The 13759-nt window shown below is 34.1% G+C and overlaps 1 protein-coding gene across 1 annotated transcript in view; it reads left to right on the top strand.

Moving 5' to 3' along the window:
- The window catches only part of ROCK1 (Rho associated coiled-coil containing protein kinase 1), a 164318-nt gene that overhangs the window by 56175 nt on the left and 94384 nt on the right, over positions 1–13759 (top strand). The window contains 7 exon segments of the mRNA XM_043558427.1: positions 3402–3502; positions 4211–4348; positions 6978–7153; positions 8005–8089; positions 9354–9498; positions 9837–9975; positions 13357–13448. Of these exon segments, the coding sequence (XP_043414362.1) occupies positions 3402–3502; positions 4211–4348; positions 6978–7153; positions 8005–8089; positions 9354–9498; positions 9837–9975; positions 13357–13448 (876 nt within the window).

The raw sequence follows: 13759 nt of genomic DNA, 5'->3' as shown, positions 1-13759 counted from the left end.
AGCTGTGCTGAAATTATATATATTGACATTACCAGAGTCAGCCCTCATCGTCATATTCCCAAATCACAGGAAAGCAAAAATAGTCAGAAAAAAAAGAAAATTTGAAATGGAATATCTAATTACAGAATTTTATTCACATAAATAAAAAGGAATGAGGCTGTGACCTTACATTAGTCTATGAGTGGCTTGTTAGCCAAACAGGGAAAGCTGTTCACCAATGGTGAGTGTTTGCAGCAGCAACAAAAATAAAAAATAAAAATATTGTATAGAGAGAAAAATTTCCTTAAGACTATTAGCTTTTTGGCAAGAACACTTGCTCAAAGAATTGAGGTCATTGAGAGCAACATCAATAGTCAATTAAAAAATAAGACGAACAATTCTGAGTGATTTTCCTTGATTCGTGTTTATTTTAGGAGTCAGTGCTGAGTTTGGAGTAACTAAAGAATTATCCTCTCTGTGTAGTCTGCATGGAACAAGTATAGGCAAGAATATTTTTAAAGAAAGATGAGAAAATAACAGGTACAGTTAGAAATGGAGTCTGCTAAGGTGTGTTACAAGTGATAGTAGTTAAAATTACGTATGGTACAGAAAAAGGCTTAGTTGGACAAATTGACAAAGCTTGTGCAAACAGCAAGGTGGTTGAAGCCTATATTTATTTATTTTATTATACATCAGCAGGTACTTTGTGGAAAATATCTGAATCTATCATATGTTATTTTACCACAGTGTAAGTGGTACATCATTCTTTCTTGTGGACTTACATCATCAATTCTGTAAATTTTTGTTAGAAATTGGAACTGAACATCCAATTTATCTTAGTATAAAGCAAGTTGATTGCTTAGCAGTGGTGATGTTTAGTTGTGATTTTTTAAAAAAGATTGTTACAGACTAAATTTTGTGTAGTCCCATTCCCCCCCCCCCCCCCCCCCCCCCGCCATTTATTTTGTCAAAGCCTTAAACCCCAATGGCTGTATTTGGAGATAGGGCCGATAAGGAGGCAATTAAGGTTAAATGAGGCCATTAGGGTGGGGCTCTGATAAGATAGGTTGGTGTCCTTAACCTTGTCTCACACATGAGATCAAGTGAACACACAGAGAAATGGCAGCTGCCAACAAACGAAGAAGAGAGGCCTCACCAGAAATTACACGTTGGTCCCCTGATCTTGGACTTCCAGCCTTTAGAACTGTGAGAAAATAAATGAATGTTGTTTAAAGCACCCAGTCTATGGTATTTTGTATGGTAGTATGAGCTATCTAAGACAGACAAGATGAAGGTTTTTCTAAGTGAGAAGAGCCATGTTCAATTGTCACTGAGTTTCCATTAAACACTGATTAATTTTGGAAGTTAGTTTTTGTCCCAGACTTGGTAATGTTTCTTAATGAATATAACCTAAAATTAACAGGCAAAACAGCGCTTACTATGCCATATGTAAATTAATAAAGTCATTCTGACAACTAATGTTTGAATCATGAATCAAGCTGCTTTATATACTTCCTGTGCTGTCAGAAATTAAAACAGGAAGCAAGATCATCATTCCCATATAAATTTGCAGCAGATATATTTTCTGAGCTCCAGCAACAGACTTTGTAGCCTTTTTATTGCTCTAAACCTCATATAACCAGAGCTAGGGATCCTTTCTCAACTCCACAGCCTATTATATAACACATCCTGGTTCAGAATTCTTCTAACTTTCATCTGGAGCATTACAGTACTCTTAAAATTCTATCCACTTCCAGTATTGTCCTTATCCAGTTCATCTTTTTACATATTTTCCAGAGTGGGTTAGCTGAAATGTAAATTTAACTGTGTTTATCTGCCTTATTTCCTTTCATGATGTGTCTCCGCTCCCAACAGATCCCACAGGACTCTCAGGGACTGCATTATGGAAGAATTCAAAGTAGATGAGGCTCCAGCCCCTCTCTGATATCCCCACCACCACACCACTACCCTCCTGAAGCAGGGCAATTTCTTTTATCTATTTTACATATTGAGTTGCTTTAAATTTTATTGTGAGAAGGATTTTTGATGATTAAAGTTTTATAGCTACTGGTCTACAGGTAAAGTTCAAGCTCCTTAAGCAGTTTGGGGTTCTACAGTGCCTCCTTTGAACCCTTGTCACAAACTTGATACTTAAGCAACACAGAACTTTCTTCTATGTAGTTCCTCTGTGCCTTTGCTTATATTACCCATCTGCCTATAGTATTCTTTCTTTTCTTCTCCCCACCTGGCTAATGGCATTGTTTCATTTTAGACTTGTTTCAGGTGTTATCTCCAGAAAGTCCTTTCTAGCCACCTCCCTCCCAGGCAGGTTGGGGTTAGGCATCTTTCTTAGTGCTCTACAAACTGCTTATCCTCCTTACAGCTTTTTTGTTGTTGTTTGTACTTTTTTTCCGTTGTTTATTTCTGTTTCATTTGCTAGAGGTTGGACTCCTTAAGAGGAGGAAATATGTTTTAAAGTCATCCTTCTATATCTACAGTGATTCTAAAGAGCCTGTATGATAGACATAAATAATTGTGCAGTATATTTGATTACTGCCTGTATCTTTCTGATGCATCTTGCAGTAGATATGTAACCTAAAATTAAATGTACTTATGTTATCCCTGTGTAAAAATTTGGTTTCTGTTGCATGTGTTTATTGGTCATAATGTGCACAAACACTTGAGTTTAAATGTGCATTTAAAAAGAAAGATGAGAATATCATGGAGTTTTTATTAAGAACTAGAACTTCATTTTAATAGCTGTTCTGTATTTGTACACGTTGAAATGTGAAGCTTTTCCATGTAATCTCATGCCAGTGTTGACCCATGTGGATTAAAATAGCCCTATTTTAATCTATGACCAAATTAGGAATTAGAATATCTATCCAGTGGGGATTTGTAAATTATTGTAGTTTGTAGCATGACAGTTTTATATAAATAATTGCAGAGATTCCCACTGTGTTTTAAGTTAAAAACTAAATTCAAATAGAGAATTCACATAGAGAAATGTATTGATATAAGTGATTTTTTTTTTTTGCATGTTTTTCTTGGATATCTTATTTACATCTTCTTGGATCATCAAAACTTACTTGATAAAAAGAAAATTTTATTTCATTAATCTAAAGTATTTACTTGTGATCCCTCAATTCAAATTTGTTGTGTACTTAACTAATTTTCCTTAGTGTGTGTTAGTAGTATATTTATTTTCTGAAACATTTCTCAAGTTAGATTTTAATGAAAATATTTTAATAGAATGAAGTCATTTCAGAATTTATTTAAAACAATCCTTAATACATTGAACATTGCTCTTTTATAAGTTTACATTTTACTATAAAATAGTTCTCAATGAATTTTTTTGTTTTTCAAGAACTTGCCTGTAATGCTTCAATGATTTAAAATTATAAACTTTTCTTTTCATACAGATAAAGACACAATAAATAAAATTAGAGATTTACGAATGAAAGCTGAAGATTATGAAGTAGTGAAGGTGATTGGTAGAGGTGCATTTGGAGAAGTTCAATTGGTAGGTTATTTTAATGAAATTAAAAACCAATAACTTTAGGGACGCCTGGGTGGCTCAGTCGGTTAAGCATCCAACTCTTGATCCCAGCTCAGGTCTCATCCCAGTTGGACTCCGTGCTGGGCTCCATGCTGGGCTCTGTGTTGGATGTGAAACCTACTTTAAAAACAAAACAAAACGATAACTTTAAAATTAAAAAATACATTTGTGTGTTTAACATATATTATTTGGGATGGTATTGTTTTTTTTATAAAATTGTTGCTTTAAATTATTTTAGATAGTCTTGCCAAAGATGTGAAAAAGCCTAGAGTCAAGTACAGCAGATAATATGAAATATTTTCCCCAAGCATCCATGGGTAGAGAAGAGGTTTCAGACATCAGAAGAGAAATCTATACTTGTAATATTAGACTTCTAAAATGCTGTGGAATCATAAGTTTTATAAATAGAAAGCAGCATGCATAACCGGGTAGAGGAGATGGAGTGTGTCATAATGTAGGGAATAAAGATTTTTTCTAACATGACTTGCTTCTGGTAATTGAAGCCTTGAGATTATCTAATTGGGATAATTCAGCAGAAGAGACAAAATAAAAGTAGCTAGAACAGTAATATTATTTAACAAGTTGTTAAAATAATTTGGTAAATTGTTCTGGTAAATCCTGAGCTTTAATTGTTAACAAAAGGGTTATTATTTTCCATTTTCAATTTTAAAGGTAAGGCATAAATCTACCAGGAAGGTATATGCTATGAAGCTTCTTAGTAAATTTGAAATGATTAAGAGATCTGATTCTGCTTTTTTCTGGGAAGAAAGAGACATCATGGCTTTTGCTAACAGTCCTTGGGTCGTTCAGGTATGATTTTGCTTCTACTTCATTATTGCTTTATGAGCTTGTAACTAAATGTATGTGAGAAGCTTAGATTGTTTTTTAGAAGAGTAATAGAGAATTTATTATTGATTACAGAATTGTCTAATATATCATTTTTTAATCATAAAATTTAATTTTATTGGGTTGTCTCTAGGAAGAAAAGCCAAAGCAAAATAATTATGTGCCTATAGACTTTAAATATTAGAAAACTTAACTAATCTGCTTTGATTTGGGGGAAGTCGTACATTATTATCTTATAAGAGGATACTTTTATTTAATATTGAAATTTAAGTTTGTTCCCCAAATATGAGATCCTTTTCTTTTATTTAACCATCTGTTCCTCTATTTGTCTCTCTTACTTTGTGGAGAGGAAGGAATGGGAAAATGAAGGAAAGGTGAGTTAAGGTGGGCCTTCAAATAATCTTGTATTGGCTGTAGGGTTTTCAGTAGAAAGAAAAATACAGTAGAAGTCAGTAGTTATAGGTTCTAGTCTTAACTGTCAAAGACCTGTCTATGAAGCTGTGGCCAAGACATACATCTCTGGGCCTCAATTCCCTTGGTCAAAAATGTGGAAATTGCCTTAGATTGTTTTTTCCAACTATGGAGATACCTCAGGTGAAGTCATGGGGACAAGCAGGAATTTGGGTAGGTTATAATTCTGGGTTTTCTGTTTCTACCTCAACTAGAGCGACTCCATATTTTTTTTGTCTTATGTATTGGGGGTTCTTATGTAAAGACATATGGGGTAAGTAAATCATCTTCTGGTTTTAAAAGAAGAAAAACTGCTGGTAGACTAATCATTTCTAAATTACTAATATGAATTTTGTGATTTATTAATTTACAGTATATAGTGGAGTATCCTAAAGAAGCATACTAGTAATTGGAATAAAGAGAATATGGAAAATGTTTAAGATTTACATGTGGCTTTTTATGCCTGAAATGTCTGCTCTATTTTTATCAGTTGTATGGAGCAGGGATTTTCAGGCTCAGTATTATTGACATTTTGGGCCAGATAGTCTTTCGTTGTTGGGGCTGTCCTGTACATGATCAGATTTTTAGCAGCATCACTGGCTTCTACCCAGGTGCTGCCAGTAGCAGCCCTCCCCAGCCCACATACCATTTGCAACAACAGAAATTGTGTTTAGATACTGTTGAATGTTTACTTGGGTGGTGGGGGGGGGGGGTGGTGTCAGAAGAGAGTTATTTCCTCTGGTTGAGAACCACTGCTACCAAATCAACATTGTTTCTTTAATTATGGTGCCCAAATGACAAATTGTATCCTTTAATTTGGGATAGCCATGAGATGCCGCTTAGTTTCTTATCCTTCCCTAAAATATCTTTTTAAATTAAAATAACTAAATTGGTAACTAAAATCATTAAACACTACTGAAAAAATGAAACAAAGATTTTAAGTCAAACGTCTGTGTAAATAAGGTATCATTTTCTCTAGGGCTTTATTTTTAGTTTGATTCTAATCTTCTTGTGTTTACTCATTTAAAATGTTCTTTTGTAAATTTGCTCTTTTTTTAACTTCAGCGCTGGTCAAATAAGAAATTATATTTATGCTTGGTATTCTTGTGAATTTCATATCAATGGACCTCACTCTTCCTGCTTAACTCTAGCTGTTGTCCTCTTCCTGCTTGTTAGTTGTTACTGCTCCTCCTCTTATTGACTGCTCTTACTTATTGAGCATCTGTTGTACCGATTATGTTCTACATTCACTAATCTTTTTAACAACTCTGAAAGGTAGTTAATCCTTATTGATATGCCTCCAATTTATAGATTAATTTATGCTTCTCTTCATTAGACATTTTTAAGCACTTACAAACTGCCACTGCTAGGTCCAGTCTTTGACCTAGCAGCAGGTATAAAAGTCAAACAAGTTTATATAGTCCCTTAAATTTTTCTGGAAGAGATTGTAGTGACAGAGACTTAAGGAGGTTAAACAGATTGCCCTGTCACACAGCTAATGGACAGCTGAGGCTGTAATCGTTTTTTTAGACTTCTTGAGAATTGTGGTATTAGCATAAATTTAGCAGTAGACCTCACCAAAGCACATGTTAAGTCAGAATCACAATATTTCCTTGCTTAGGAGACTTGAAAGTATTATAATTTTTAAAAAATTCTCTCTGTATAAAATTTAATTAGTATAGCAACATATAGAGAAAAAAGTTTCCAACTCCTTAAAAATAACCACAGTTAGGGGTGCCTGGGTGGCTCAGTCGGTTGAGTGTCCGACTTCGGCTCGGGTCATGATCTCACACTCTGTGGGTTCGAGCCCTGCATCGGGCTCTGTGCTGGCAGCCCAGAGCCTGGAGCCTGCTTTGGATTCTGTGTCTCCCCCTCTATCCACCCCTCCCCTGCTCATGCTCTGTCTCTGTCTCAAAAATAAATAAAAACATTTAAAAACTTTAAAAAAAAAAAAGAAATAATCACAGTTAATAATTCCTTTGAATATGCAAGGGTCTTTGTGGTATTTATGCTTGTGTGTGTCTTTTTTTTAAAGAGCACTATAATTACTGCAATTTGATTATTTTAATTAAATCTTAGTATTTTTGCCATTTTTTTAATGAAACAGTTTTGCTTAATGATTTTTTTTCCTGTATTTGAATAGCTTTTTTATGCATTCCAAGATGATCGTTATCTCTACATGGTGATGGAGTACATGCCTGGTGGAGATCTTGTAAACTTAATGAGCAACTATGATGTGCCTGAAAAATGGGCACGATTCTACACTGCAGAAGTAGTTCTTGCATTGGATGCAATCCATTCCATGGGTTTCATTCATAGGTAAAGATAAAAATGCTTTAAATTTTTTCATTTGTTGAAGGGGGAGGCTGAAAATTACTTAAACTTAATTTGATTAGCATTTCCTACTTGAAATCCACCTCTTCCCCTCTCATGTGACATAAGTGGTATTTCAGAATTTAAAACTTTGAAATTCATAGTGTTATTATTTCAGCTTAATATAAATGTATTCTTTAATGTCCCTTAATCTGATTACATAGCTTTTATCTGGTGTTCTGAAAAATAAAAATTACAAGCTGGTTTTCTGAGGTATGTGCCAGAGAGTTAAACACTTTAAATTTTGTACACAAATTAAATTGCTTTTGATTAGTTTTTTATGCAAAATTTTAAATACATAAATCAATTTGCTTTTAATTAGTGAATAAATCATATTTATTTGTTAGTTAGAAGAACAATTTCATTTCTGCAAACACTGCTTGAATCCAATGCAGTTGCTGTGCCAAGTGCTAGTGATAACAAAAATGAGCATGATTTAGACCGAGTCCTGGGGTTATTTATATATTTATGTTGAAAAATGTGTTTCAGTTACTTTTATGTCTGAGTGTAATGTTTTTTATGGTTATTCTCTCTCATGGTTTGCCTTCCGCTTTGTAAGAATCAAATTCAAATTTTAATAAAAGGGAATATTAAATGTCCTTCTCTGAGGCATTAACATGTAAAGGAGTTTCCCTCCTGAAGTTCAATTTATAGATGTGATAGAAACACCTAGGGATCAGAAATGGCCTTATCTATAATGAGTAAAGATACATGGCCTAAAATAACTGCCTCATAAAATTTTGATCAGTGTCTGACCAGTTTTAGAAACACTCTACTGTTTTTGTTTTCCCCCTCAGAGATGTGAAGCCTGATAACATGCTGCTGGATAAATCTGGACATTTGAAGTTAGCAGATTTTGGTACTTGTATGAAGATGAATAAGGTTAAATAGATTTTAATTTAGTTTTTGCCATTTCAAGATAGATGCTTTTTAGAAAAATGTTATAAGAATGTACTAACCATAGCTGGTCTTGTACAGAATTGGTGTGACCTGTCTTAATTGTTGAAATAGATGCATGGTTTCTATTTTGTGTTAGTAACTTGTAAGTGATTTATATTTTTCTCTGTATTTAAGGTAAGTGTTCATTGCCAGGTTTATTAAATCCTTTATAACAACTCTGTAATATACACTACTACTGGTAACTAGAAATGGAATTAGTCACTAAATACTAAGACCAGTGTTAAAATTAGACTTTCATAAAAATTGGATATCAGTGATATGTGTATTTTTTAGTGTTTTACTTAGCCTTCTGAGAACATGTAAAAGATCTTACTACCTATTTTGGGAGTCAATCTTTAAAGATACCATCCTCATTACTTACATAATAAATAACATTTATAGCTGAAGTAGCAAGTACGCTTACTTTGTTTCAGTTGAAACAGTTTATATTCTTTGAAACTTAACACAGAACAATATCAAAAAATCGTACTTATTATTTCAAAAGGAGAATTATTTTGGTTAGAAGAAAATACTACATAGAACTTTTGTGTGAACATTTAATTGTAATTCTTTTGTGTTAATACCAGCTAAAATAAGTAACAGATATGTATAGTTTTTGCATTTAGTTTTGGGGGGGGGGGTTTTGGAGAGTTAAAATGCATATTAAGTAGATATTCAGTGTGCTCAATGCTATTGCACCCTTTTCTTTTACACATGCTTCCCCATTTTATATTTGTACAGTCAATTCTTGAATGTTTTCTTCACGGTTTCAAGCAGAATTAAATTGAACAACTATTTTAGCAAAAATATATATATAATTAAATCAACCTTTATATATTAATGTTATCAAATGATCATCCTATCAGTTCCTCAATCTGTTTGCATTGGCTTATATAGTTGTTCTCTGTTGTTAAGATGAAGTCATTATATTAGCACAACTGTTTGGCAGTGTGTCTTCCTAGTGAGTATTATTACAAAGTAAAAATCACTGATGTATCCACACATACGCATATTACAAATATATTACATATATAATATGTATATGTGATTAGAGTGTGTTCATTTTTATCAAGTTTGCATTAGGTTTTAATATATCTTATAGCCCAAAGATTTAGAATTCTACAGGTTTTATTAGGAAAGTCCTTTTAAATAATTGAGGCTTTATATTTGTATCCTAATTCAAAAGTTGAACTGCCATTCTTTTTAGGAAGGTATGGTACGATGTGATACAGCAGTTGGAACACCTGATTACATTTCCCCTGAAGTATTAAAATCTCAAGGTGGTGATGGTTATTATGGACGAGAATGTGACTGGTGGTCAGTTGGGGTATTTTTATATGAAATGCTTGTAGGTGAGTAAAGGAGAATTTTGTGTACCTCTAACATAGTTGTTCATTCCAAAACTTAGCCATTTTGCTTCTTCTAATAAAATATTTGTTACATTAAGCAATATTAATTTTGTTTGTAGGAAGCAAACTGATCCAAACGTGCTTTGTATGTTTTTAAAAGCTATTTAGAAGCTTAAAGCAACTTTGTGATATGTTTTCTTTTATGTATATATATTAAGTATGTCTTTAATGCATATGTAGTAATCCTTATACAGGTAATATTGACTCTTTTCCTTTGAAACTGATTTTTTTAATGTATCTTATTTATTTATTTTTCTTTTGTTTCCCTATCAATTTTTCAGGTGATACACCTTTTTATGCAGATTCTCTGGTTGGAACTTATAGTAAGATTATGAACCATAAAAATTCACTTACTTTCCCTGATGATAATGATATATCAAAAGAAGCAAAAAATCTTATTTGTGCCTTCCTTACTGACAGGTAAATAGTCTTAACATTGAACTTTATTCTAAGGAAATTCTCATTTTGCTGCTCAACATTTGAGGTCTGTATCTGAGCTCCTATATTTGAACTATTGAAATAAAAATATAACCATTCCCCAAATCATTCATGACAGTGAAATCTAATATTTTATGATATTCTAGATGGCTTTTCTGGATCTCAAGTCACTTGTGTTACCTCAGAATTTGAAATAATGCTCTTTTCTGATGGCTAGACTAGATGATTTTTTTAAATTTCATTGTTGAATTTTTACCTTGGTTAAGTATAAAAATTACATTTTCTTGAGTCTGAGGGTTTTTTTTTTTTTAATTTTTTTTTTTAACGTTTATTTATTTTTGAGACAGAGAGAGACAGAGCATGAATGGGGCAGGGGCAGAGAGAGAGGGAGACACAGAATCGGAAGCAGGCTCCAGGCTCTGAGCCATCAGCCCAGAGCCCGACGCAGGGCTCGAACTCACGGACCGTGAGATCGTGACCTGAGCTGAAGTCGGACGCTTAACCGACTGAGCCACCCAGGCACCCCCTGAGGGTTTTTTAAATACATGTTAACATCTCTGAAATTAGAATACATCTTCTAGTCAATGGCATATATTCATTTAATTGGGAACATTTATTTCTTAGTGATGGGAAAATGATGCATCTTCCATTTGATACTGTTTAAGATAATGCAGTATTGTATAGTTGAAATCTGCTAAGAGAGTAGAATTTAAATGTTCTTACCACCCCCCCCCCCCGCCCCACCAAAGGGTAAATATGTGAAGTGGTAGATGTATTAATTAACTCAATGGGAGAGTTCTTTCACAATGTCAAAACATCACTTTATACTCTACATATCTTAAGATTTTGCCAAATGTACCTCAGAGCTGGAAAAAAAGATTTAATTATGTATGACTGTATATTTGTTGAAATTAAGTAAATAGTGCAAAGCTGTAAAGAAGTATGTATTTCCTACCTCCTTTCCTCTAGAGATGGTCATTGGTATGATGTCTTTCTGATTCAGTAAGCCTTTTTATAAATGTATATGCATGTATGTGTTTTAGAAACAAATGGCATATTTTGTGTACCCTTATGGTATACTTTTTTAAGCATGAACCAAATGACTTACTAAGATTATGTTTGATATTTATGTTTATATATTGTTAACTTAAATATTTGGGAGGCCTAGTGCTTTTAGATATGTTTCAATTTTAAATTCATTATAATTAAAATAAACTTACTGTCCTTCATTTTTTCCTTTAGAGCTTGACATGTACAGTCTTTCGAATTTTTACATTTAATATATGTACTCTATAAGTACTATGCTGTACGTTAGGTGCTGGGGATAAAGAAATGAAAAAGATACACATCCACTGTTCACTACATCATAGTCCTTTGGAGGAAATAGACAAGCGAATGAGACATTTATTGTACAGAGAGATAAGTATTCTGAGTTTAGTACTGTTTATATGCCATAGAACCATGGACAGTTTCCCTGATCTGGCCTGGGGGAGTCAGTGAAACCTTTTTTTAAAAAACAATTTTTTTTTAATGTTTATTTATTTTTTTTAAAAAAAATTGAGGTTTATTTCTGAGACAGAGCATGAGTCGGGGAGGGGCAGAGAGAGAGGGAGACACACAATCCAAGGCAGGCTCCAAACTCTGAGCTGTCAGCACAGAGCCTGACGCGGGGATCTGAGTTTAATACTGTTTATGTGCCATACAACCATGGAGAAGTTTCCTGATCCAGCCTGGGAGAGTCAGTGAAAGCTTCTTTTAAAAAAAAAAATTTTTTTTTTAATTCTTGAGAGAGAGAGAGAGAGCAAGCGAGCGTGAGCAGGGGAGTCAGAGAGAGAGAGAGAGAGAGAAAGAGAGAGAGAGAAACAGAATTTGAGGCAGGCTCCGGACTCCCAAGCCATCAGCCCAGAGCCCGATGCAGGGCTCGAACCCACAAACTGCAAGATCATGACCTGAGCGAAAGTCAGACTGTCAACCGACTGAGCCACCCAGGCACCCCATGTTTATTTATTTTTGAGAGACAGAGAGACAAAGTGTGAGCAGGGGAGGGGCAGAGAGAGAGGGAGACACAGAATCCAAAGCAGATTCTAGGCTCTGAGCTATCAGCACAGAGCCTGACGTGGGGCTTGAATCTACGAACTGGGAGATCATGACCTGAGCCGAAGTCAGAGGCTTACCTGACTGAGCCACCCAGGCACCCCAGTGAAAGCTTCTTAAAAAGATGTCACATTATATCAAAAGCAATTTATCTTTTAACTCATGAAAAATTTTGGAATTTGGGGTATTCTTGTTTATAAGCACTCTAGTAGAGAACAGAAGTTGTTGAGTTCTCCTTTCCAAATCAGCTAAAGGCACATTTTTAAACATTTTATCTCTGTGTACACCTAAGAGGCCAGGAGTCAGTAATTTGTCCCATTAAAACTCAGTTTTGTAGTAATGTCAAAAATTAGTTGTCATTGGTTTTTGACTGGTCACAAATATTTATAATAGGGCATTAAATGGAAATTTTAAATTTAAGATGTCTTTCTGAGCTTTTGGTGTAAAGTTCTTGGTTGCAAAAAATGTATAACTACCACTATTTTGAAAATCTATCAAGAAAATTCACTGTATTATGGGGCACCTGGGTGAACTAGTTGGTTGGGCACCCGACTTTGGCTTAGGTCATGATCTTGCAGTTTGTGAGTTCTAGCCCATGTCGGGCTCTGTGCTGACAGCTCAGAGTTTGGAGTGTGCTTTGGATTCCCTGTCTCCCTTTCTGTCTGCCCCTCCCCTGCTCATGCTCTGTCTCTCTCTCTCTAAAAAATGAATAACATTAAAAAAAAGAAAATGCATTGTTTTATTCATGATACTAATGAAGCAAGGCAAGTGATTTATCAGTATTTTTGTTGTCAATAGAAAAGTCATCGAGTATCAACAAGTCTGTGTTTTTCATATATATATATATATATACATATATATATATATATATATGTATGAATTTTTAAGTTTATTTTGAGAGAGAGAGCACAAGCGGGAGGGGCAGAGAGAGAATCCCAAGCTGACAGCACAGAGCCCAATGCAGGGCTTGAACCCACCAACCGTGAGAGCATTACCTGAGTTGAGCCAAAATCAAGAGCTGGACACTTAACCGACTGAGCCACCCAGACACCCCCTCATACATATTTTTAAAAATTCTTCAGGATTCTGTCTTCAACTAGTTTTTAAATTTCAGCTGAAAATTACACTGACAACCAATGTAATTTCAAGGTGACATAAAACTATTTTTATCATCATGCACAGATTTTAGCATTATGTCCACAAAGATATCTGGACAGGTTATAATAATATCTTAAATGATTAGTAACTTTTTTCTCTCCCTCTATTCAGAGAGGTGAGATTAGGACGAAATGGTGTGGAAGAAATCAAACGACATCTTTTCTTCAAAAATGATCAGTGGGCTTGGGAAACACTCAGAGACAGTAAGTTATTTTTTTCTTGAACAATACAGTGGATATTCAAAAGTAGTTGTAGTAAATAATCTGTTGAAACTTCCATGCTAATATATGTGTATAATAAAAATCTAAAGTACACAGATGTGGTTATGTATATTATCCTACCCTAATTAGAGAGAGACTATTTGATAATATTGGGAAAATAGTATTGCTACTTCTTTTATATCCCATTTGAGATACCAAGATGAAATATTCTATAAATGAGGTGGAATTAGGCTCAGCAGTCATGCTTTGATATTTGATCTTTGTTGAATTGCCTTTTGTCTTAGTATTAAAAT

The sequence above is a fragment of the Prionailurus bengalensis genome, chromosome D3, assembly GCF_016509475.1.
Source record: "Prionailurus bengalensis isolate Pbe53 chromosome D3, Fcat_Pben_1.1_paternal_pri, whole genome shotgun sequence".
In the NCBI taxonomy this organism is placed as follows: domain Eukaryota; kingdom Metazoa; phylum Chordata; class Mammalia; order Carnivora; family Felidae; genus Prionailurus; species Prionailurus bengalensis.
Note: the sequence above shows the minus strand (reverse complement) of the source record. Positions and strands in the feature narration are given on the sequence as shown.